Source organism: Cygnus atratus, chromosome 10 (assembly GCF_013377495.2).
Source record: "Cygnus atratus isolate AKBS03 ecotype Queensland, Australia chromosome 10, CAtr_DNAZoo_HiC_assembly, whole genome shotgun sequence".
NCBI classification, from domain to species: Eukaryota; Metazoa; Chordata; class Aves; order Anseriformes; family Anatidae; genus Cygnus; species Cygnus atratus.
In genome coordinates this window covers 17,808,586-17,834,365 of record NC_066371.1, presented here as the reverse complement: position 1 = coordinate 17,834,365, position 25,780 = coordinate 17,808,586, and the positions used below count along the sequence as shown (strand labels likewise).

The window sequence follows — 25,780 nt, the reverse complement described above, 5'->3', positions numbered from 1 at the left end:
GTGACGGTGTCGCTGCCCCTTCCCGGCGCGGCCTCTCCTCCCTGCGCCACAGCCGCCGCCGCAGCCGGCGGGCGCAGGAAGGCGGCCGAGGCGATCGCCATGGCGCTGCCGGTGCTGTCGAGCTCGGGGGTGAAATTCCGGCGGGTCCTGGCGCACTTCCCCCAGGAGCTCAGCCTGGGCTTCGCCTACGGCTCTGGCGTCTTTCGGCAGGCGGGGCCCTCGGCCGGGCACAGCGAGGTGAGCGCGGCGGCCGCCCTGCCGCTCGTAGCGCCCCCGGGGGTGGCCGGGGGCTGCTAGGGCCGCTGCGGCTCGGGCACGGGGAGAGGCGGGGGAGCGGAGCCGGCCCGCACCCATCGGGAGTTGGCGGGCAGGTGGCGGAGCCAAGGGGGGGCGTCAGGGTCCGCAGGTAGCCGTGGGCCTCTGGCTGAGAGTCCTCGTGTGCAGTTAGGTAGTGTTCAGCTGCCCTTTTATCGTGCACATAGGAACCACGCTTCACAATTTAGCTTTGCATTTTTTTAGCTTTTATATTTTGGTTTTATGAAAGTGCCCAGGCTTGTTCACGCTGTCCGCAGTATGCAGGTACCTGAGGCAAAGCCTGTTGTTACCCAGAATTTCTGAGTGCCCCCACGTTGGGGGCTCAAGCCACTTGGGAACAGCTTGGGATCTCCTCGTGCCTGCATTTGACTTCTTAAAGTGGTTCATGGGCTGCATTGTGCATTCACACTGGCCTGTTAAGCATGCTCCACAATTGTGGCTTTAAGTGTTTCTTACTTCCAGAGCAGTAAGCCTGAGGAATTTGAAGCACTGTTACTCCAAATATTAGTTTATGGTAGGGATGAGTTGTAATTTTGCAACTCCTCCGTGCAAAGGGGATGTGTGGACTGTTTTCTTTGGAAGAACAGCGCAGCGCTGAATGTTACAAGTCTTTAGCGTGTGGATTGCTTTGCTGATAAAAGCAAGTGAGTATAGTAGAAGTGCAGTTTCTTGACTTCTGTCTGCCCTCATCTCCCAGTTTGTGGCCTTGTGTATTAGCAAAAATTCTCTTCATTAGCAGTTTAAGCTATTAGGCCAAGCTGGGAACTAGGGCTACCGAGACCTTGTCATGCGTTCCCCTGTGTTACGGAAGGCGGTACAACTGGGAGGGCAAGGAAAATTTTGGACCATCACTGGTAGAGTGACCTGAAAAACATACAGCTCCATTGTAACCTTCAAGTTGTATCCAACGTTAAGCCTTGTGCGTTCAATCTTGTTTTTAATTATGTGACCAATTATTAGTTGGTAGCTAGCTTATTATGCAGGTATTGGATTAATGTGATTAACATTGTTTGCTTCGTGATATGAAAACCAGTACTTTTCTCTGTATCCATAGAACAATATGCTGGACTTCGTATTTGCAGTTGATGATTCTGTGACCTGGCATATGATGAACTTATTAAAGAACAAGAGTCATTATTCCTTCCTAAAAGTTTTTGGGCCAAAACAGATAAGTAATATACAGAGCTATGGAGCAGGGATTTACTACAATACTTTAGTGCCATGTAATGGTAGGGTAAGTATGAGTTTTAATAAGTTAAATGTTTGTGTGTGAAATATTGAAATGATTAGCTTAAAGCAGATTTCCGTGCAGTAAGCGCATCTGATAGATTGCAACTGATGCTTAACTGGTGGTATTTTCAATATTTAGGTCTCAAACTGTTTCACGAATATCATACTAATTAAAAAGCAAGCAGAGCAGCTGTTGTAGCACTTGACAAACATGGGTAATGTTTGAAATTCACAACTAAAGCACTTCAGAACATTGAATTTACATTCCTTATCACTTGCAGTTTCGCCAGTGGCCATATAGTAGTACATCACTGTTCTGTGTTGGGGGGTGGGGTGGGGACACAGACTTCAATTCAGCAGTTGACCACCTAGTAATAGCAAACTAGAGCCTTTCTGTTTGTTTGACATAAAACAAAAAACCGCAGATGTTTAACATAGCAAGTTGTAATTGACATCTGTGTTGTTTAATGGCAAACATCTTTACCTGTGGTGTTTGGGTATAATTAATAATTCTAGACAAGTAGTACTTGTCCAGCAAGTCCTACACCACAATTATGTGTAGACTGTATTTGGAAGGAGGAGTGCAGATAGGAGGCAGGGGAAGGAAGTGTGTATCTGTGTTTATTGGTGCTGATTTAGAGTAATTTTTGCCATGTGGTAATAAACTGGACATAACAGAAGCAAGTTCTGTTAAGAAAATTGGAAATTACATGAAGAACAGTTGTGGGAAAAATGCTGTTTGTACAAACTGAAGTTTCTCAGAGCACAAAATAGCAGTAACACTGGGTATGTGTCAGAACTCTTCATATGAGGCTGGGGAGCTAGTTTAAAAAAATTACTGTATACTTGCTATTTTGTTTAAAGGTATCTGGATGAGGCAAGAATTTGGAGTTTAAACTTTGTTCTCTTTATGTTAAAAGGGGTTTTGGATTTTATTTTAGGGATCAGTTACCTTTGTGATGAAATTTGGTCCTTTCTGGCTCTTTATATGCCTGTCTAATGTTGTAATGACTAGTTATATCACAGTCTGTGGTCCTTTGTTATCCAGAATTTCTGGAGTTGGCTGCCTTGCTTTGATGATAATCTTTGGAAACTCAGGATGTGCAAACTGGTAACTGTTAAGAGTTCATCTTTCTTCTTCCGTAATGTAAACTAAAAAATCACAAATTGTTTTCTAGCATCAAAGAGTTTCTAAAAAAAAAAAAATAATAATAATAATAATAAAAGCTTCCTGATACTTCTCCTCTTCACCCAATAACGGTATCCATAAATGTTTTTATAATTTATTTCAAATCGCTGACAAATTCTTTTTTTTTTTTCTTCATTATGTGTCTTGAAAAATACTGTGGAGTATTCTAACTACTGCATCATTTTGCTGGTGCAAAACTAATTGTAACTTCAAAAAAAATCTTTTAAAGAACAGATGCATTTTAATGTTCAAATTTCTTCAGGTCGATCTCTATCTAGACTAGGTTACTGTGGGATTTGAAGAACATTTTCCTTCAGGGATTGATCCGGGAATGATTTTATTGTAACTTCCTTTCCAGACAGGATTTTAGAGGGCCCTGTGTGTCTTCCATTACACTTTTTTTTTTCCAGAAGACTGCATGCAAATGTGACTTTTTTTTTTTTACTGCCTGTGTTTTGGTAGATGTCCATGTGTGGATTTTCTTTAAAACTTATTTTACTTAAAAATTCTAGTTTGCTTTTGGAACTCCTTTATCTTTCTTGTTTTAGGCAATACTGCTATCAGTGTTGCTATTTGACTTTTTTTTTTCCTAGTAAGTAGTTGCATTGCTCCTCCTTCTTGTATTGTGTTCTTGCTTTCTTCCAATTATCCTTTCCTTTTTTTTTTTTTTTTTTTAAGCAAAAAAATACAAAAAAAGTCCCAAACCAAGCTTACTGTGGAGCTATGCCACTTAAGTGGCTCTTCTTTGTATGATGCTATTATCTAAGAGCAGTTCTCTAAGTTTTTATCAAAGAGATGCTTTTATGGTAAATGTGTATTAGAGAAAAATTTGCAAATACTTGGGAGCAAAAGCTGACTAAGAAACAAGATGTAGACAGTAAAATGTTTTTAATTTTATGCGTGCAATATTTTATTGGAGTTGTATGTTCCTTAGAATTAATGACAGTTATAGAAAATAGTAAGTTTCCTGTAATGAAAACAGTACAGCTATATGATTGTTCAAAAACCTTTATTTTGCCTTTTTTTTTTTTTTTTTCCAGATGATAAAATATGGTGTAATTAGCACCGATGCCCTGATTGATGATTTACTTCACTGGAGAACCCTCTATGTTGCTGGACGCCTACAAAAGCCGGTAACTATTAGTTATCTCTCTTGAAATGCAGGAAATTACAGGGATGCAAAATTATCAGTTGTAGTTTTAACTTTAACTGTTCGTGATCTATGAGTCAATACTGAAGAAATTGTCTGCCCTGATTTAGGGGTCTAGTCATACTAGATGGATAATCTCTCAGAAAGGAAGTGAAATATAGACCTTACTAATACTCTGTGTTACAAGGAAAAAAATGAAGTTAGATATATTAACAATAGTTTTCTGCCTGTAGTAAATCTTGAGGAACTGGACTATGCTAACTCAGAGTCCCTTAAAAATTTAAATACTACATTTAACAATAATAAAAAAATAACAGGAGACACCAAAATTTAATGCAGTTCATAGGATCATAGAATATCCTGATTTGGAAGGGACCACAAGGATCATTGAGTCCAACTCCTGGCTCTGCACAGGACCACCCCAAAATTGGACCATGTGTCTGAGAGCGTTGTCCAAACACTGCTTGAACTCCAGCAGGCTTGAGGCCACGACTGCTGCCCTGCGGAGCCTGTGCTAGTGCCTGACCACCCTCTGGGTGCAGAACCTTTCCCTGTCACCCAGCCTGACCCTCCCCTGTCCCAGCCCCAGGCCGTTCCCTCGGGTCCTGTCACTGTCCCCAGAGAGCAGAGCTCAGCGCCTGCCCCTCCTCTCCCCTCGTGAGGGGGCTGCAGGCCGCCATGAGGCCTCCCCTTGGCCTGCTTTGCTCCGCTCATGAGAAGACTCCCTCTAGAGCCTTCACCATCTTTGCTGCCCTCCTTTGGACACCGAATAATACTTTCATTCCCTTTCTTATACTGTGGTGCCCCAAGAGTGATTGCCCAGCTCTCTAATTAGTCAAGGTCTCTCTGCAAGGCATCACTATCCTTGATGTAGTCAGGAGCTCCTCCCAGGTTAGCGTCATCTGGAAACTTAGAGTTGAGTTAAATAATAGAAGTATTTAAAGGTGAAAGCTGCTTTGCTGTGCAGCTACCATCTAGATCATTCTCTTGTTAAATATCTATAGTTAACCGAAACATGTAAAGAACATTGTTGTCTTTGCCGAGGGTGTCTGATTCAGTGTGCTTTCAGCAGATGGCAGCAGTGCAAAGTTAAATTTTCTTGGGGGGGGAGAGGGATGGGAAATGGGGGATGACACGACTCTGTGCAAGTCATAGAGCAGAAGTTAATTATGCTCTTAATGAATAACTTAGGATGCAACTTTAAATAGGTTGTCAGAGCGCAACTGACTTTTCCTCATCTCCAGTGACTTATTGTGGCATTGTGCAGATTAGAACAGCTGTTATCTTTATATGGAATAAAACTAAATACGTTGAACAGCTGTTACATTTATAAAGAATAAAATTAAACACATTGAGGAAAAATAACTGAAGGAGTTTCACTTCAACTATGAATACTGATTGTTTATTTTCAGCGTAACTACACTTGCTGCTGCTTTGATTTATTTTGGGGTTTCTCATCTTAGTACATATAAAATGGGCTTTATATCTTCTGATTAAATTCAGTAGGAGTACATACTTGCACAATAAGTATAATTTGGTATTTTGCTTGGTTGCTAACAAGAGACAGATATATCTTCATGCATATGTGTTTAATAGATAAAATAAGAAATTGGTGCAAGTTATTTTCATAAAGCTCATAGGAATTTGCACTGAATAAAGGCTGTAGGATTTAAAATAGAATTTGATTGAAAGATTACATGGTGGGTGTTTAAACCGTCTCTTCCTGTAGGATCTGTAATATCACTAAATAGGATTTTACAATGTTATAGTGTGTTTGCAGACATTCCCAAAAAAATTATTTAAATCTGTTTTACAGGTTTCAAATGTCTGATCTTTCTGTTTTTGCATCTGATTTGATCGTTTTGATAAACATGTTGTAAGTGATAGTGGTAGAAAGCTTTTCTTCCTCCTTAAAAATGTACAATAAGCCTCTTCTGGAGAGGAGATAGGGTTGGGTTTGTTTTTGTGTATGCTATAATCTCTTACATGCCATTTGTGCTAGTTCTGGACACACTTGACTGAGGCCAGATTAATTTTGTTTAACAGTTTGGGAATTTTCTTCTCAGTCATGTAGACGAGAAAGAGCTCAGTGCCTTTCTGGTGTTCCATTACAAATCTGTCGCTCTGTGAGTAAAAGCTAGCCAAGCTGTTCTACCACATGAGATAAAACATTTTCTCTGTCTTAGAAATCTTGGTGTCATTTTTACTGGAGGTTTTGTTTCTGTTGTAGACTGATTGCCTTGACCAAGTGGTCTTTGCAGAATGTTTGGCTGAATAGATGGAGTTTGGAGTTGCCATTTAGAAATGCTAACTTTTCTTCCCCAGCTTCTTTGTTTGTGTTAAAAGTTTGTTGGCTTTTCGTGCTAAATTAAATTTATGACACTGATATACTAAATTCCCATTTAACTGTATTGAAAATTTGAATAAACTTGGTTGTAATTTCTTCATAACTGACAGGTTTCCTGAAAAAAATGCTGATGTAACTAAAAAGTAAAACAAACAAGCACAAGTGAAACATAACTGTGTTTTCAGAGGAAGATTTTTAAAAGCACCTGAAGTGTTACTGAATTTTTGTTAAACATAGTGATTAAGCAGTTGTATTTTACTGTTATCCTTCTGAAGCTATTAAGAGAAGTGTTTAATAAATTGAAGTGAGGTGAGGGCAGAGTATGGATAGTATATAGAAGTATTTTGTACTACTTAGAGGGGTGTTGGGAGATTTTAAGTTTTTTGTGTTGCAAAAATTCCCACAAAGGAGTAACAGAGCAGTTGTTTGCAGAATTTCCCCATTGTTCAAATACTTTAAAACATTCTTCAAAAAACAATTGAAAAAATCCTCTTACTGTGATGTTTAGCAGAGTGTAGGTGTGGCTAAATGGCAAATTGGAATAGTACTTTTGAAACCTTTCATTCTATGATGAGATTTTCTTTTTGTATTTTGTTTGTATGTATCTTTCTGTGCAAATGCTCACAGTTTCTTAGGTATGAATTTCCTAGCAGTGAAAATAGAACACTTCTTTCTTAAAGCTGTTGTGTTGGTGAAGTGGGGATAATGCTTATCTATCAAATTGAATATATCCCTCACTGAAAATATTTAATAATTTAAAAGTCTTAATTGTAGTGTTAGGTAAGTGAATTTCATGTGTAGTGTAAAACCAGAATAAATGGGGCTCTTTCCCTCTCATGTGGCGTGAATAGTTCTGATCTTAATTTCTCTGTATTGTGAAACAGTTTTCCTTAACTTTGGGGTTCTTAGAAATTTACCCCCAAGAATCATCATCCATTCTGGCTGATAATTGCACTGTATTTTCCTGGGTGTTTTCTAGCTCTCTGGTCTGTTTGAAATTTGTTCCTAAATAGTATTGCTATGGCAGTGCTTTATGCATTTAAATATCGAAGCCTTGCATATTGTTTCCCGTAGGAAAAAAAAAATATCTGATATATGTTAAGGAGTATTTTTAGCGAAGGAGATTACTCTTTTCACTAAAGCCAGCCTGTGGTCTTCCACAAGGAGGACTAGCACCACAGGCTTCCCTTTTCTGCTTGTCTTTATTGCTTTGTTGTAGCAATGATCTGTGAAAGTGGATATAAGTGAATTAGTTGGAGATTTTAAATATTAGTTTGTCCTTGTGACCAGCCAATCTCATGACCAGATCCAATTGTTTATTGGATCGTATCTGAAAAAGTCAGTATGCATTCAGTAAACTTCCCTGTTTCTCAAGGAAATCAAATTTATTCAAGGCTCCCTAGGAGATGAATTTACAGTAGTTTAATGTGTTTTATCATTGTCCTTCATTTTAATGCTAGGAAATACAAGGCAATTAGGAGGAATTCTTAAATGTTTGTTTGTACAATGAAGTCTTTAAATGAAAACCAAAGAAGAGAAAACACTTATCTTTTAAAAATCACCCCGGACCAATTCCAGACTACTGTATAGACTTAATGTTAGGCAAAACCATGCATTAGTTCAGAAAGGTTGAGATGAGCAACCTCTATACTGTTGAATTCACCACCATAGCGAAGTGAGATACTGTTCTAGTTTTACACTTTCAAAGACTTTGCCATAGGGAGAAATAAAGTTCTGAACATACTACCAGCCATCCCAGGCGTTGCTTTGTTGATGTCCATTCAATAAGAAGAATTTTGTGTGGCAGCTGTATCAGATTCCTACTTTTTTTCTTTTTTCTTATTGAATCTGGATTCATTTTTTTTTTTAAATCTGTTAATATTTACACTTCCAAAGGAAAATATTTACTTGAAATGATACCTTAGCCTTTTCAGGTTATATTTTGTGGGCAGAATTTCAAGGATTACTGCAAATCATTTGCATGTGGGCTTCTGGAGGAGAAAAAACGAGTTGGGTACATTTGTTCATAACTGCCAGTGGATTTGCATTTTCATATATTCTAGAGTAAACAAATATTAATAAGCTGCCCTTTATAAGAAAGACAGTATTGCCCAACCAGAACCCTTAAAAATGACAGAAACTTACAACAGGAAGATATTCTTGGGGGAGTCATTTTTCAAAGGGCACAGTCAGTCACCTTATAAACTGGGCTGACTTTATATGTCTAATGTTCTATAGTAATATTTTTCTAAGCTGACTTCTGACTGAAGATCTGCTTCTTATTACAGTATATTTCCATATCTTAGATTACTGGATTCTGTAGTTGGTCTTGAACAGTTTGAATGTTTCCTAAAGATAAACATGTCTTTGTGGCACTTGGAATCAAGCAACTTCAGTGATCCTTTCACATGTATGTGAAGTTCCCATTGCATTGACGTTCTCCTCATACAAAGTGCAAAATAAAACCCTACGTCTCCTAGGAGGAGAGCTAATGTCTAAGAAGCTGCTTCAACCATATGGTAGAGCACCAGCAAGGAGTCCTCTATTGGAAAAAAAGGTATAGGGAAGGTGAATAGGAAAACTTTGCTGTTTTTCTGGTATACCATTCCCTTTCAGTGTGACTGGTCTTTTTTCCTATTGCATAATACGATGTGAAATATTTTTGATTCATTTACACTTACAGTTTTGATTAATCCTAAATTCATGAGTATGAAAAAGGTGAATAGCTCTTCAGAGAATAGTTGATGGCTGTTGCTTATAACAGTTCTTAAAGTGTTTGTAAAAACAGCCTTTTGTAGCAGGCTGTTAGAAAGATCCTCTGTCCCGCTGTGTAAACAGAAGATGACACAGTCTGACACAGATGATAGATCTTTTCTATACAATAATAATAGGATCTAATTCAAATTTATTATTTTTCATGTTGGATTGAGTAACATTTCTAGCTCCGTCTTCAGTAGCACTTTCCTGAAGTCTTGCTTCCAATTACTCTGATTTTTTCAGGTGAAAATACTGACACAGAATGAGAATGGCAAGCTGCAAGCTGCTCTTGTTAGCAATCTGAAGAGTGCAGTCACAGCAGCCTTTCTCATGTTACCAGAAAGTTTCTCTGAAGAAGACCTCTATATGCAGATTGCAGGACTCTCCTATTCTGGTTAGTATATGGTGTCTAAAGTCTCTGAGGAGAAAAGCTGTAGTTGGAGCTGTTGTACCACATGTACCGTGTGCAAGTAGTAGTGGGTCTAATATGTAGTAAGTCAGATGTTCGTTTGCTTTGGACCTACACTTTTGCATGCTCCAATAGCTATATTTTACTGCTGGGTACATAACAGTTTGGAAAGGCTGTGCGTATTCATTGAGGAGTAGGTAGAGGTACGTAAGCAAAACTGTTCTTGATTTACAAGCACCTAGGTATGGATGATTGGTTATGGTGAAATGAAGTGATATATAAAAAACAAACCAAAACCCTTGTTCCAAATGAGTCTTCAATACCACAATTAATTGTATGAAAATTATCATTAAAATAAAACTGAAAATTAAGTATTACTCTTTAAATATTGACATCTTTATTGAAATCATTATGAACAAGTTTGCTTGGAACTGTATTTTACACAGCACTTTTTTTGCTCATATAGAAATGCAAGCTTGGCCTTGCATTCCTTTTTTTCAACCAACCAACCAACCAAAAACATGCATTGCATTTACAAACTGCAGGTTAGTTCCACTGAGGAGTGTTACTATTCTTTACATAGTATTTCCCTTGTTGGTTTAGATTGCAATTTGCTCAGATTTTCCATAGCATTTTTTTCTGAAGCATTGTCTGTTTGAGTGACAGTGAAGGGTTGCTCACCCCAGGAGTTTGCTACCTGCCTCACCTGAAACCTGTCCAGGAATGTCATTAGGTTCTTAGTGGGCACCAGTGACCATGATATTTTATGGATATCCTTTGAAACAATGCTATTAACCAGAAAATTGGGAGATCGGTTAGCATGCTATGAGATGTTGAAATTGATTCTGCTGGGTGAATACAGCTAAAGCAGTAACACTGCCAGGCAGGTATGCTCAAGAAAAGAGCTGTCAATGACATGTTTATAGATATTTTATTCTGCTGCCATTTTGGTAAGTCTTAAACTTCTCAGGCGGGATTCTAGTAGACAACACTGATTTTTGAGTCACTCTAATCAGTCTCCTTGCAGTACATAACTGCTGAAAAGAGTTGTTTGTGCTTTAATTTGGGAAATATTTTTTTTTGTGCATTTTGAAAGCGGTGAGACAGTGCCTAGAAGTACTCTGGGAAGTTTTTGTTAGTTTTGCTGGTTGGCATAAATTGAAATTAAGTCATGCTAGCAAGTTGCCACCTTGCAACAGCATTTATCTCCTAACTGTGGGAAGTGTGAAAATGAATTGATTCATGATTTTGTTTGTTGATTTGGACAGCACTGAGCTTCTAACTCCTAGTTTGTAATTTTAGAAGCTACCAGGGTATAATACATAGCAGAGGTAGGTAAACACTCATACAGGTTGTCTTTTCACTGACATTGGAACTTCTTATTAGAAAGTGTCACAAAGTATATCTTAAAAGGAAGTGTAAAGGTGAGTAGAGTAGCAGTGGTGTTGAAAGGAGTTGCTTTTCCAATCTGCTAACAAAGCAGTTGGTTAAGAGAAAAAGGGACGTTGTAATCTGACCATGACTGCTACTAGCTGTATTTCAAGTGTTGCCCTTGAAATGCAGAGGTAATGCAGATTATTTTCTTTCAGAATTGGAAAAATGAAGGTTATTTGGTTTTGGATACCAAGTGTTGGGGCTGGTTACTCTAATACCATTTAGTAACCCATTAAAATTGATGAATGATTGGAAAGGATGTAATTGTGTTTCTGCTGCTTTTGAGGCTAAACTTGGAAGTTGGAATTTTTTGTTATGTAAGTGCAAATGTGGACGCGTGGGTTGATGATGTTATAGCATATCAGAGGCCACATCACAGTTCTGAAGCTTCTTCTCTGTGCTTGAAGTTATTTGGATAGTATTTTTTGGCTGTTAGAAGATGAACCTTATGGATTAGGTAGGCACTGGTAGGACTGAAGAATAAAGAGTTTTAGATGACAGCTTTGTACTGTGTTCGTTTCTGTTGTATTTTCCTTATTTGGGTTTTCAGTTTTGCCCTAATTAATGTTTTTCTTTTCTTGACTAGGTGACTTCAGAATGATCATAGGAGAGGACAGGTCGAAAGTGCAGAACATTGTGAAACCTAATGTTCCCTATTTTCAGAAGCTGTACAGTAACATATTGCAGGACTGCCCTCAAGTGGTGTATAAGCACCATCTGGGAAGGCTAGAGGCAAGTGGTTTTCTTAAAAACATTTTAAAAAACAAACAAACAACGGGAAATGCTTTATCACATTGACAGAAGGCAAGAATTATGCCACACTAAGGCAGGCAGTTGTAGTCACTATACCTGCTATTATGTTTCTATTGTTGAGTTAATTCTGCAGTCGGGAAACTTGTAAATACTAGTCTCTGCATATGTAGTAACTACTGTTCATTTTCTCTGAGCATAGCCACAGGACTAAAGCACTAGCAAGGGAACAAGAGAAGAGCAGTTGAAAATGTGTAGTCTAATGATTACCATATGGAGACAGCAGTCTAGGAAGTGATGAATAAACATATGGTTTGTGTTAAAAAGATCAGACCGTAACTTAGAGGTGCAACTTTCTGCAGTCAAAAAGTGTATTTAAAAAAACAAACAAACAAAAAAACCCCTCTTGTGCTAGTTATGAATATCAGTTGAATAAAACGAACTGAAATTCTGGCATTATCTTTAAATACCCATACTCAAAAAAATCTCTTCCTAATAGTCAGAAAACAGGCATCCAGAATGACCACTGTCTTGAATTCCATCCTTGTGGCTTAAGGTATAAGTGAAACATGGCAATTAGGGGTGGGATGCCACAGCTGGGGGGGCTGTTAGCAGTTTTTCTCACGTAGTATGCACATCTCTGTGCTACTATTCAACTGTGGTATACACTTCAACATTAATTTACAAATAGCATGACTTGTCTCATGGACATGAGTTCTCTGTCGTCAGGGTCACCTTGGTAAGTATCTCACTAGTGCCTCCTTTTAGGATGTGTCTGTTAGAAACTGAAGGAAGCTGTTAGAGATACAAGCAAGTTTGAGTACAGTAAACATTTTTACTGCAGCTCTTTGGAGTACTGCAGAGGCAAATCCATATTATGCTGCAGCTGTCTCCATGTTTTCTTAACAATGTACTTCTGAACGCTTTAACAGAAATATTTAAATGAATTTTGAAAAGAACCAATGCTGCTTCCTCCAAGAAAATGGCTAGTTAGAATACTATTCCCTGTTACATTAGCTTGGAACAAAATCTGGTATCATACTAGAAATATATTGTTAGATAATAAATCTGCTTGGAATTCCATACTAGTCATTGAGGCTGTGGATTAAACGCATCATCCTTGTACTGTTGTATTGAGATTAATACTTGATTCTTCATGTTTTGTGGTGGTTATTTGCCATTATTCCTCATACTGAAATGGATAACTTCTATCTGGAATGCTGCTTAACAGAAAATAGAAACCACCCTCTCCAAGGACACATCTTCAGAATTACAGAGAAAAATCTTTTTTGAAAGATTCTTTAGAAACAATTGAAGTCAGACACTAGTTCTTATAGTTCTGTTTCAGGCATGGATTCCTCCCACATAATGTTAAAAGCCTGTGCATTGTTGACTCCCTCTGTGGTCAGTGGGTGATTCATCTGGATATCATTTTCTTCCCATTGACTAGAGGGAGTACAGGACAACTAAACTCCTGACCAATGCCTCCAAGAAATGTGTAAAAAGATGTGTGGGAGTACTCAGATTCTTATGTTTTCCCCCCATTTTGGAGAGCCCTTTTCTGTTAAACATTTTTCAATATTTGTGCTTACGTTTTGTATCAATGTGTACAGGCCTGCATGTTGGTATCATTGTATTCAAAAAAAGGGTCATTGAATTTCTGATTTAGATTGGAAAATGTGAAATGAATGTTTCCTTCAAATTATTCAAACCAGATGTGGTTTGTGTTTAAAGAAGAGAAAATGTTTTTCAAAGTAAACTGTGTGTGTGTTTGGTTTGATTATATTCAGCAGAAGAAACAGAGCTAAGTGGTCTTTTGGGAACATTTTCTCTCATTTTCATGTTCTTGTGTTCCAGAGGAAATTGGATAGAGCAGAAATGGTACAGTTTCAATGAGAAGTTCCTTGCGGGGCAGTAAGATTCTGTTTATACTTTAGGCTTCCCTTGGATAGAAGTTAACATCTTTCCATTGAGTTATTCTTCAGGTTTAGAACTGGGACACTGCGTTTGCCAGCACATGGAGAGTTTTCATTAGCATTGTCAATAACTTTTACATGTGAAATTCATAGAGTTCTCTGAGGTATTTATCACAGGCCAAAGATAGCCAGAAGACTTTCATGACTTCTTTGAATAGAAATTGCTTTGGTAATGCTGAATTTTTGTTTTTACTGTCTTATTTTTTAATAACATTCAGATTGATAAAAGCCCGGAAGGTCAATTCACACAACTCATGGCTTTGCCAAAGAATCTGCAACAAAAGATAACTTCTCTGGTAGACCCTCCTGGAAAAAACAGAGACGTGGAAGAAATTTTACTGCAAGTTGCCCATGACCCTGATTGTGGATTAGTGGTGCATCAAGGTAGGCCTTAGATCGCTGTCTGTAATCCCCTTTAAGACATGATAAATATAAAGATTTATGGTATATGTTCTTCTAGTTCAGAAGGATGTTTTAGTGAGAAGGAATAAGACAACAAGAGGTTAATCTTGTAATAAGTTTATAAAAGCGTGTTCTACTGTTTGATTGCAAGCAAGGTCCCTGAAATAATGGAAAATATCTTTCTATGTCGGTAGAAATGCTAAGAGTTTTATTTTGGGTCTTGAAAGAAATAGTCTCTGACCTCCTTAGATAATCTAACTATGTGGGATGCTTCAGGATTTCATTGGCTGGCATAGCTTCATTTAAATATTAAGCTGTATATTCTCCCAGTCATACAATGTGGTGCTGTATTTTCTAGCTTGCTGGCATTACCCTTTCCAGTTATCATAGTTCATCCAGATATATGGTGCTCTGGCAGAGAACTGAAGCTTTGAGGAAAAAGATTGAGGTGCTTCTCATCATCACAGGTAGCTTCTCTGAGACAAGGTTGTTGTACAAGCAAGTTAAAGCTTATGCTGCAGACATCGCTGTTCTGTTATTCTGCAGATAAATGAAAATGTTTAGTACTTGAACAGTCCTTCGTACTTTGATACATCTTAGACCCAGGCAGCGATTTTGCAAGCTCTTTGAGCATAGCAAAAGATGCGTAGATGCCTGAGAGCCAGAAGACAGGAGCTAACTGCAGAGGGAGCTCTTGCACTGATTTCTCTTTTGGGGGGGGCGGGGGGCGATGGGAGGGAGAGGTGAAAGACTCTCAGCTCTCTTCTCCATTGACAGTCTAGGATGCATTGCACCTGGCCATCTAGGATGTCCAGCTTCTTTTATGTCAGTCTCTCAGCTTTTGTGCTACTGTGGACGTACTGCAACAGTAGTGTGATAATAGCTGAATCTGGGAGCTGGTTGTGAGTTTTACAACTGTTGTCCACCCTGAGCTACTTACTCTGCTAGTTGTACTTATGTAGGATATTACAGGCATGGCTGATACTGTGGTTTGTGGAGAGGAATGCAGCACTTCGATGTCAAAACATTAGATAGATCTAGTCTTCTCAAGCCAAGCAGTTTATACTCTCAGAAGGACAAATCAAAACCTCTCTTTCAGTTTTGTTGCCAAAGGAATTTTCTCATTCAGGAATTTGGATAAAGAGCAGAGAAAACCATTTGGTAATCCTACAAGACTAAGCTGAGTACTCAAGTTGAATTACGTTTTCCCTAGATGTTTTACTAGCTCAGCATGACTTGTTCCCCCGTCCCAAAAATAAATAAATAAAATTTATGCATGTGGAATATTGTATTCCTCTTACCTGTTCATGGGTATCCCTAGGTTTTGCTTTTTACAGAAGTGCATTTGAAAGAAGGTTTTAGAAATAATATTGCGTTCTATGGTCTGGTTAATGCAGAAAAATAACTTTCAGTTTGGAAGACTAACTTTGGGACTGCTAACTTCCTTCATTGTTAAGTGTTTAGTAATATACAGTACTTTTGTTCTGCACATATCAGTAGGCTTTTATGCATTAGTGCAAATATAAATTCTTAAAGCTTTTGTTTATTTTTTTGCAAGTATCATTTTATGCACTATTCCATTTACACCTAAAGACCTCTGGACAATGGAAACAGAATGTGCTGCAGTGTGAAGTGGCAAACGAGTGTCGGCTACAAAAGTCAATCATTTAAAAAGCTAGTCAGATGCTGTACAATATAAACATATCTACTTGACAATTTCATACTGACGTAAACAATGAGTGTAATTTGTTCTGATCCAGACAGTGCTTAGATGGAACATAATTCTGGAACGTAATTATGAATCCTTTGTGACTGATCATTTTAGAGAAATAGTGTGAATGGTAGATGAATGAATTGCATCATACACAGAACTTCTAAGATGGATAACATCTGTATGCTCTTCTATCTGCAGGCATTTCAGGAATTGTGAGATCTTCCAGTATAGTGCAAAGTGCTAAAACCATACTAACAGCCGGTAAGTATGTGTGTGACTTCTGTCCATGTAGGCTTTCTGATTTTACAAACTAAAATTTTTAGGGCCCCAAGATTACCTTGCTAGAGAGTTTAAAGCATAAACTTTTTGGGTGTCTAATGACAATATTGGAAGTTTATGGAAATAAGAAATAGATATTTCTACTTTATATAACTACTGAGAAATTGTAAAATGTCAAAAGGAATTGGAGTCTACATGACTTCAACGACAATAAAAAATAATTAAAAAAGCACAAACCAAAACAACAAAAACCTTTGACTTCATTTTCCTTTTATATTTAGCTGATGTGCACTGCTTCTGCTCTACTTGTATTTAAAAAAAAAAAAAAAAAGATTTCATAATTCCCTCTGGCTTTCTACATGTGGTTGGATCCCTAAATGATCAATACATTGTACTGATGTTATGTAGACTATCAGGTTAGCTCATTATAAAATAAAGGAGGGGATGAGTTTACAGTGAGAAAACTTTGACAGAATCTGAAGCTTCTGTCCGAGCTCAGAAGATGTGCGTGTTCAGATACCTTCTGTATTCCAAACTAAACATATATACTTCGTGAGTATTGGATATTACTGTAACTCTCATAGTTCAGAATGAATTACTTTAGAAGGAGAGTTGAGTGTTAAAAGTCAGTGTGAGAGAAGATGTAGAAGGCAAAAAAGGACTTGCTTTGTAGAAGCATGGGAAAATGAGGGATGTTTTTCAGCTACGAAAATCCTCCTAACTGAACAAAAGTTACTGCCAATTACATAGCTGAAGCTTCATCCTGTCTTTCTGAGTTCTGGAATAAATCCAGTTTTAAGATGCTCTGTTTTTTACATTTAAGAAGCTGAATGAACTGCACCTCAATTTAAAAGAAAAGACTTAGGACCTGAGTCTTCATTACCTTAAAAACAGACAAACTCATGATCTCCTTTTAATTCCTGCAAAATGAAAAAATCTTGTTGCTTGCATGAAGTTGCTCATATCCTAGTCTGAACTCATTCATACCTGTCCTATATTTTCCACAAAGCAATTATATACAAGCAATGTCATTACTAGTTTTAAAAGCATCTTTTATACATTCCTACTAAGTGATCTTTATCCAGATTTCTACAGCTGCTGTTCACTTCCAAAGTTGGTTGCACTCGATATCTCCTTGTAAGAAAACACAGGTTGCAGTGTTCAGGACCATTAGTGGTTTGCTGAGTAAAGTAAGCAGGAACAGTTGTACTTCTTATATGCATCTGTTAATAGTCCAGTTCTATTACAGAAAAGAAGTATAACAAAATTATTGCCCAGCTTTGTTTAGTAGTTGGAGGAGCAGAAGGACATAACTCCATTTGCAAAAGCAAACTTTTGTTGTATGAGCTAGACATACAGCATGTACGACTTTAATGCAAGTTTTCCAACCAAATAAGTGAAGCATTATTTTTAGGATTTGTTGTCAAAATTACCTGCTAATGGTTAAGACTTGTGTTGCAACATGCCACTTTTAGAAATATCAGCTTGTAACCAGTCTGTTTCTGAATCCATGGAGATTAGATTTTGTAGAGCAAAATAATTGGAGGGGAGGGGCATGAAAGATGGTGTCACCATGTGTGAATTCAGTGCTTGTGAAAGCCAGCAGCCTGGCTGAGTCATGGAGCAGAGCTGTTCATATGTAACTGCAAGAACGTGAATACAAGTGGTTAAGATTTGTCAAATTGTTTATGCTCTTCATCTGTGTAAATCTTGATAGACAGAAAATCACCTCTGGGAACTGTTAGCTCCTTTTGTGTGTCATTCAGTAAATCACTTGCAGCCTTTATTGTTACTAGGACTTCTGGGAGGTCCTAATGTATGTTTTTAAGAGGGTTTGTCATTTTTTTACCATATTTTCTGTTTTGTGCACCTGAAACGCTTCCTCTTCACTTTTGTCTTAACTGCTTTTTGCTTTATGTAGTGGCGTGTTTTTTTTTTCGCTTCAGAATAAAATTTAGTTGTCTTCTAACCAGCTAGTTACATAGAATAAATGTAAATAAAAAACATGTGTTTTCTGCCAGTGCTTTTATTGCTTAAAATGCATCTTTGCAGTTTGATTCAGGTCAAGCAAAGCTTGATCCTTTGCTTTGAACACAAGACAAATTTGAAAGAGGTTTGGTGGAGCTTTATTTTATTACTCTTAGCATGATTTTGTTTGTTTTAACTGTATTTATGCAGTTCTGCCAGAACCTGGCTGAAACTGAGGAACTGAATTCAGGATTAATCTCTTCAGGTTACTCGAAGACTATATGCTGAGGGAGACGAGTTAAAACTGGTCCTTCTTCAAATCTGGCATTTCCTAGCTCCTGAACGTTGTTTAATGAATGTAGAGGTAGCCTTCCTGAGCACTGCTGTGCAGACCACCCTGGCTGGAGAAGGGGTGTCCTGCTCCCCTGGTTAGCATCAATCAGAAGCGTCTGTAATGGGTGCAGCTGCACCCGAAACGGGTATTTCTTCCTTTCTGCTACTTTCCCGAGCAGCCTGCAGGGCGGCCTTACCAGAACCTCATCAGTTTCATATACTGAAGATGGACAGAATCACAGAAGTAGTAGTTATGTAAATAAAACTCTAAATTTTAGTGCATGTTAATGAAGAAATAAAATGTAACTGACCAAGTTTGTGATGTCATTTTTTCATACTGAAGGTTTTTATCATCTTCAGTGATTTTTCCCAGGAATTCAGGTTTCCATTTGTTTGGGCTTAGTTAGCCTAGAGGTGGAAGCCTTTTGCTTTGGGGTGTTTTGTTTTGTTTTTTTAATATTTCTCTCCAGACTTTCATGATTGAGTCTGTCTGAAGTCTTGCTGTATCTTCAAATGAAGATCTCTCAGTCGCGGTTTCTTAATTTAAAACACTTGTCGCTAGGGGGCAGGCGTTAATGCTGTTCACGTTGCTTCGCCCTTTGTTGGGGCTTCTATCAGCTACCACTCATGTAGGTACACACTGTACACAGACAAAACAGTGTGGCTTCTATGTAGAAAGTATTTCTTTGACTCATGGAAGAAGTGTGTATCATAGGAAGGTGTTCAGCTATTACATTTAATCTCTAGGGATGCTGCATTTCTTTCTTCATTCTTTAACCAAATCTTGTCTAATGTTCTGTTCCCCTGAGAACTATTTTTACACTGCCTCGTAGAGACTTCATGAGAAGTAATGTGGTTCTTCATTTTTTTATTCATCTGCTCTGTTCTTTTGTAATGCTTATGTTAAGAATACTAGCTAAGATGCAAGAGAATTATGAAAGGATCGTGAAATCAGTGCTTCCATTAAATAAGCTCTGCCTATTTTTTTCTTTCTGTTCCTGGTAACTATATAAGTACTTTTGTCCTATGTATGCATGTGAAAGAACTAATTTTCAATCTGTGGCCATTTTTTTTTTTGAAATGTTTAGAGGGACACAAAATTATCTCCTTAACTGATTCTTTTATCTTAAAAACAGCAAAAAATGTGAAATGCCTACTTCCTGGTCTGTAACATAGTAGTCCAATGTAAAGCATGTGCCTAAATTAAATGTTAAATTGGGAATAGTTGTTGCTGAGATGGCATGCTGTGTATTAATGTTGTTGGCAAAGAGCACAGGCAAAATAAAGAATTTCAATCCATTTAGGAGAACTTTTTTCATCTTTCTCTGCCAATTTGGTTTTAAAGTTGAGCTCAAGCTCTGTGTTTTTGTTTGTTGTTAAATGCCCTATTTAGTTTTTGAAAGTGTGCCTGTATATTTCTTTTTTGAGTCTGTGGTAAGCATGCCTCTCTGTTTCCTATTAGAGATGGCACAATCGTTTGATTTATTTTCCCACATACCCAGAGTCTGCACGGTCTTTGGGAACCGACTCTGAAGTTCTTCTGTTTTGCTCTGAAGGAGATGTTGATACTTTAGCTTAAATTTCTTATATCTTACTAGAGGAACATTGTAAGCCTTGAAAGTGTCTGAAAAACAAAATATTAGGAATGTGTCATCAGTTGAAGTAATTGTTCATCTTTTAAATTAATACAAATGCTTTTAGCTGCTCTGAATAACATTTGTTTCCTTACAGTTGGGATGTTAGTATACTGTGTCTTCATGGAAGTATTTTCTTTAAATTGTAAGGAGCAGTCTTATATAAAATACTCCATAGATTTGTAGTAATTTCTATCTTCTTCAGCTGCCTGAACAAAACAAATACTGCATTAAACTGTAATTCACTGTAAATGTGTAAAGCATTTGCACGTCTGTGCATTATATACTAACAATATATGAATATTTGCATCCACTGTATAGCATGACAGCTCTTCAGCAGTAAAGGAAATAAAGAATACTGCATCCAGATATATCTAGGGGGAAACTTTGGGGGACCTGGAAGATAGTGTTATATTATAGCCAAATTACTAACACTTCCAATGAAAGGAACATGGGACTTTTAAGCAAAAACAGATACAACTGATGTTTACACTGAAGTTTTGTGGTCTTGATTCCATGTGCATTGGGTCTTTGTTCTCTATCATATAGTGGAAAAATCTAAAGGGGAGTTGGAACCACCAAGCCATAGATTCATAGCTAAAGTAGAAAGACATTTTCATGTGGTCCAACTGCTTCGGATTCTGAGACTGAGCCATAATTACAACCATTAACTTTTACTACAGATGTGACTCATCACCCTGAGGGCTGCTTTAAGAAACCAGCTGTATGTATAAACCTGTATTTTGCTTTGTAGCATGATGTGCTGGGGCAGAAATGTAAGCATCTTATTACATAAGATGCTAGGTTCAAGGCTGTAGTGGGTGGAGTTCGACAGAGTTCTCCCTGCAGGGGGAAAATATGGAGAAAAATCTCTTAATGTTGAGCTGCTGCAAGAGGCAGAGTAGGTTGGCAAGCTGATAGAACAAGCTGACTCGCAGGCTGCAGTGCCAGCGCAGTTAATTACAGTCCTGCAGGGCTGTAGCAGCTGTGTTACTGTTGCTTTGCCACATGCTATATATATTGTGCTTCCACAAGTACACTGACTTCATTGGAATGGCAGAACATTGATTCTGGCACTGCAACTGCAGTATTCGAGGGGCTGTATCCTAGAAGTACAGTACCTAGGAGATTGGACAGTAACTGTCAAAGCTATGCAGTTACATAGTTTAAACTTTTGAGATGGGAACCATTTACTTCATTTATGTGCTATGCCTAAGCTCGGTCTGGCCTTGTTCTGCGGCTGGAATTTGTATACTGCATGTAATTTGAATGCAGATGTGAGAGGTGCTCTGGAACTTACACGATTATTTACTTGTTATTTGAGATGCTGCAAAAGGATAACATCGTGACTTCATTAGTGTGCTTGTTTTTAGTAAAAAAAAAAAAAAAAAAAACAAACTATTAAATATAGGAAAGTTTAACCTTACATATGGGATGCACATGATCGTGTAAGTTGAAAATATATCTATGAAGGATGCCCTGCAAAAGCTAAAGTTGAGTTTATTTAAATTGCAACTAGATACACAAGTACAAATGATTAAATACAACATATATGTTATGATTTGTTATGAAAGGTTTTTTAAACAGTTGTTCATAAGTATAGCATGTGCTTTTCCACATTACTGCATGCTTATTTGATTTTTGTGACTCTAGACTACTAATAATGAAAGCATCTTTCACTTAAGATTGTTTATCTTTATTTGGTTTACTTTCTAAGGTCTCTTTAAATTCAAACATTGTCATATCAATTATTCCATCAACAGTGCAATGCGATAGCTAAACCTGAGTCTAATTTGTTCCAGAAGATCTTTCCTTGTGTTCTGGTGTGTCATACTGTGGGATTTTTGCTACGCTACTTCTGTGGGCTTTAGTTAATCTTTTCAGGTAACCAGTGTGCTGCTTAATAAATGTAAGAAAAACTAGTAAGTAGAGTGTACTGGGAATGGGCTTTCCATCTGTGCATATAAGCATCAAGGCCAAAGTGCAGCATTAAAAACTTCCATTTTCAGTTTTGAATTTTTAAGGGTGTGATTACACTTGGTTGTAATCTGGAAAGTCACTGTATGGTGGTGGGGGTTTTTGGAGGGTATTTTTAAATTTAAAAAAGGATGGCAAAATCTGGAAGGAGGGAAGATAAGTAACTCCACTGGCTAGGATCTCAGAACCCTGCTGAAATGCCAAGATGAACAATATCTTAAGTTTCCAAATACCAGATGACTAAACCTAGCAAAATGTTGTCTTTTTTTTTTTTTGTTTACAGTAGGTCTGTAGGAGAAGGCTCGTATCTGATAGAAATTCAGGAACTGTCTAACTAAGGATGTGCTTTACAAATTGTGTGGGAGTCATCCTCAATCCCTTCTGTCTAAAACTTGTAAAAGCTTGGAGGCAATGGCTGCTGCAAAATCCTTCTGTATCTCTGTGAAAATGGAGAAATGCCTGCCTGCATTGTAGGCCTGGTGTAATGGTGATGGCAGGGTATTTACCACAGTGCTCTACTTGTGGGCTGCTGCGGGATGATGCCAGAATATCACAGCTACTCCAGCTTAACATGAGGTTATTATAAGCCAGCACTAGGCAGGTAACTCTGAAGCAAAATTATTCCAGATAACATCCCCGTGAGAAGGTATTCATACTGGTGTCTATAGTGTACTTCTGACACTGGCAGTGTTGCCAAATCGTGGCCATCTGTCATCATCTCAGTGTTATTTTTGCTTCTTTCATTTTACCAGACTTCAGTTTACCTGGGTACGGTACATGCCTTATTAACCTGGTTTTCCATACCCATCATCATTTCAGTGTTACTTCTTTTTACCTAAGGGCACAGATGTCATCTCGTTGTGCAAGTTGAGAAGTTTTGATCTCTTGCAGACGCACTTGTTCCCTCAGTTATGAAATGGTAGCTGCCATTAGTTAGGATGAGGCAATAACAAAATACTCAAGGAGGTTATAATGTACTTTACAACCTGTTGAAACCAAAATAGATTTCTACCCTAAGAGTCAGCGGCACGTTTCCTATGAAAAACTGATACTCTTTTTCACTTCTAATTTGCAAGCTTTTCAATAGCAATGCTGTGGGTCTGTTTCTCCTTAGGGGTTGAAACTGCCTTGGGGAAACTTCTGGTAGTGTGCAGTGTTAGATTACGTTAAATCAAAATGGGCATCACTGTGATGCTTCAAAATTCCTACAGTGCAGTTACACTTCACAACTTTACAACAAGGCAACCAAGTGCCTCTTAAGCTTGGAGCACAGCATCAGGCAAGGCTAACTAAAATCTGCTTAGAAGAAGTTGGGATTTGGAAGCATAAAACTTGTTGTCTACAAGTTGTGTATAGTTTGCTTGTCTTGCTTGAGCAAACTCTTCTTTTGTCCTGGCTATATTCCGGTCTACCTCTCTTTCTCTTCTTTCCCATTGTCCCTCCAGTAAAACTTTGGCTGCGCAGGTTTGGGTAATCTGCACGATCTGGTGGGCTTCAGCCTCTGGAGCGGACTTGCTTCAGTGACTAAATTTGTCATACAGATGTGGCCTGCTCATTAACCTGAATGCATAACAGCCTGGAGTCCTCTAAAGAGTTCTGGTTGTGTCCCCTGCTGCATAATACAGGCTACCAGGTTGCTGGGGTCCATTGCCAGGCCAGAATATGTTCCTATGCAGCTGGGCATGCCAGTAGTAGATTAGGAAGGGCTTGAAAAGGACATTGTGTTGGTTTGGTGAGCATCTACAGCAGACACAGGTGGTGTAAAAGGTTTTGTATATGTAGCGTTTTAAGAACAGTGATGTATGTTACAAGTTTCCATCTGTAATAGTTAGGAGTTGCATCATGCATTCCTACAGATGCTATATATTTGCTGTTCTCTGTAGGTGTTTGTGTGCAGTGTTGTCAGGTCTTCAGAATTATCCTATTCTCTTTTGCTCGCTTTGATGCTATTTAAAGTGGTTTTGTGTCATTATTTACTGTGTTATGACCGTGACAAGGTTATTGCATGTCTACATGACATATTAGGTTATTGTCATTCTTCCAGGAAAACATTTTACTTCATGGAGAAGCAATCTGTTATTTGAGTTGGTCTTCCAAAATTTTGACGACTTCTGGTAATTGTGTTTTTTTTTTCTTCTAGGGGCAAAAAAAATCTGTAACTTACAGTGTGAAGAAATTGTATAAAATGACAAAGGGATGGTTAAAGAAGACATCTTGAGTCTTGACACACTGTGTGTGGGTAAATAAATGGTACTTTTTCTCCAAATATTTTTCTGGTGTTGCTTTGCCTACTTAAGAAGGTGAAAGTGCATTTAAGAAGTCAGTTCTAATAATTCCGTGTCCATTTTTACTACTGCCATAGAAATTTTTGTTACTGGGGAAGGTTTGATGGAAGTAGGGCAAAGGAATTACTATGTAAATACTGAAATGAGTTTTTCTGTACGTGTAAATCAGATTTTCAAAGAATTTTCAGAAACCTTGAATTTAAAGGATCTATTGTACGTATGAATTAAAGACCAAAGTCACTTATTTTCTATGTAATGCTAGCTTTATTTTTGAAAATACCCCCAAGGCTCTTTCTAAATATTCTCTTCCGCAATTTTAGTTTTCTTAGAGACTTACAGAACTGGAGAGTCCATAGAATTTTAATTGAATATTAAACTGTTCTCTTGAAATACATTATTTATTTCTCCACTGGCAAGTTCATCCTTAGAATTCTTCTGAAGATGCTAAGTGGGTGCATCTGCAGGTTAGACTTCATGACAAGTAAATTTTTCTCAAATCTGAGACATTCTGAATCAAAAAAAAAATTGACAGTGATTTTCAGTCTGGGAAAGTGTGTTTGAAATGAGAAACTTGTCAGGTATCAGTTCATTTTGTAAAATTTTTATGTTCCTTTCGTGAGACTCAAATGATAACTGCCTAAGTCATAGCTAAGTGTTGTCCAAGGTGTCATGGTTGTAAGGAAAGTCATACTGTCATTGATGTTCAGCATTTACTTGTACAGATTTATGAAATGGATTGTTAGGCAGAAGGTTTTATCCAAGTGCTTTAAGAACTGGAATTTTAGAAACAAAAACGTTTGATTCATTGATATTTTTTTCCTGAAAATAATGTCTATAAAGATAAAACTCGTTCACCCTTGCTTAATTAAATAAGCTATGCTAAAGAAGTTGGACTATCCCATAATGTGTTACATGATGCCATTAAAGAATGGAAATTTATGACAGTATTCATTTGTGATGAAATAAATTGGAGCATCTGTTGAAAGTAGAATGCTTTTGGCACTGGCTCAGGTGGATTTGCTGATTTTAGATGTTTTGCTTAATGGAACTTGAGAGAACATTTCATTTCACTTGTGAAAGTATCAACAATTTAAAAAACAAAAACAAAACAAAACAAAAAAGGGGTTAAAAATGGAAATATATCTTTCCTGACTAGCATGTGCTTTTTCTTGTGTATCATGTGGTCCGTAGGGCCATTTCTCAAGCTACACTTTGATTTAATGATCTCACTTTAAAAAACATTATTGGAATGAAATTGGCTGCAGTTTCCAGGGATCAGTTCAAAGCATAATTTTAAGAAAGAAGATAGAAAAAAAAAATACAATATTTTATTTAATGTGACTCACTAAGGCTTACTTCAATCACAGGGGAACTTTTAAATATCGATTATTTTCAAATGGCAAAAGTTGAATATAGTCAGGAAATAAATTTGTCTGATTTTACTTTCTTGGAAAAGAATACTGATGTTAAATAGTAACTTTCTAAAGTCATAGACCGATTTGTAACATTTCACTGCTTGTTAGCTGATGGTGGATCTAGAATTTGTTAGACAAATCCCCTCACATGTCCATTTTCTGATATTAGGAGTCTGACTGTCCTGATGGTGCTCTGTTCTCCAGAAGTGACTTAAA

At 37.6% G+C, this 25,780-nt stretch overlaps 1 protein-coding gene across 5 annotated transcripts; it reads left to right on the top strand.

Annotated features, from left to right (window-relative positions):
• TAMM41 (TAM41 mitochondrial translocator assembly and maintenance homolog) lies at window positions 1–24,130 on the top strand. Of its 5 annotated transcripts, XM_035558374.2 has the most exons (8): window positions 1–237; window positions 1,370–1,549; window positions 3,775–3,867; window positions 9,232–9,382; window positions 11,418–11,563; window positions 13,776–13,941; window positions 15,872–15,942; window positions 24,005–24,130. In XM_035558374.2, exons 1-8 carry the CDS (start codon window positions 100–102, stop codon window positions 24,080–24,082), a joined length of 1,023 nt encoding a protein of 340 aa, XP_035414267.1. In that variant the 5' UTR covers window positions 1–99; the 3' UTR covers window positions 24,083–24,130. The 5 variants fall into 5 exon arrangements, with proteins under 5 accessions (XP_035414267.1, XP_050568690.1, XP_050568691.1 ...); XM_050712733.1 differs by lacking the exons at window positions 9,232–9,382; window positions 11,418–11,563 and adding an exon at window positions 2,594–2,656 and having other exon boundaries at window positions 15,872–15,934; XM_050712734.1 differs by lacking the exons at window positions 9,232–9,382; window positions 11,418–11,563; window positions 24,005–24,130 and adding exons at window positions 2,594–2,656; window positions 18,131–19,393 and having other exon boundaries at window positions 15,872–15,934.
• The last annotated feature ends 1,650 nt before the right edge of the window (window positions 24,131–25,780 follow it).

Bases quoted from the DNA above. Each gene is read 5' to 3' on its own strand.
- TAMM41 (XM_035558374.2), top strand. From the start codon at position 100: ATGGCGCTGCCGGTGCTGTCGAGCTCGGGGGTGAAATTCCGGCGGGTC. The intron at 11,564-13,775 runs GCAAGTGGTTTT...AATAACATTCAG, and splicing joins ACCATCTGGGAAGGCTAGAG to ATTGATAAAAGCCCGGAAGG. The intron at 15,943-24,004 runs GTGTGTGACTTC...TTTTTCTTCTAG, and splicing joins TACTAACAGCCGGTAAGTAT to GGGCAAAAAAAATCTGTAAC.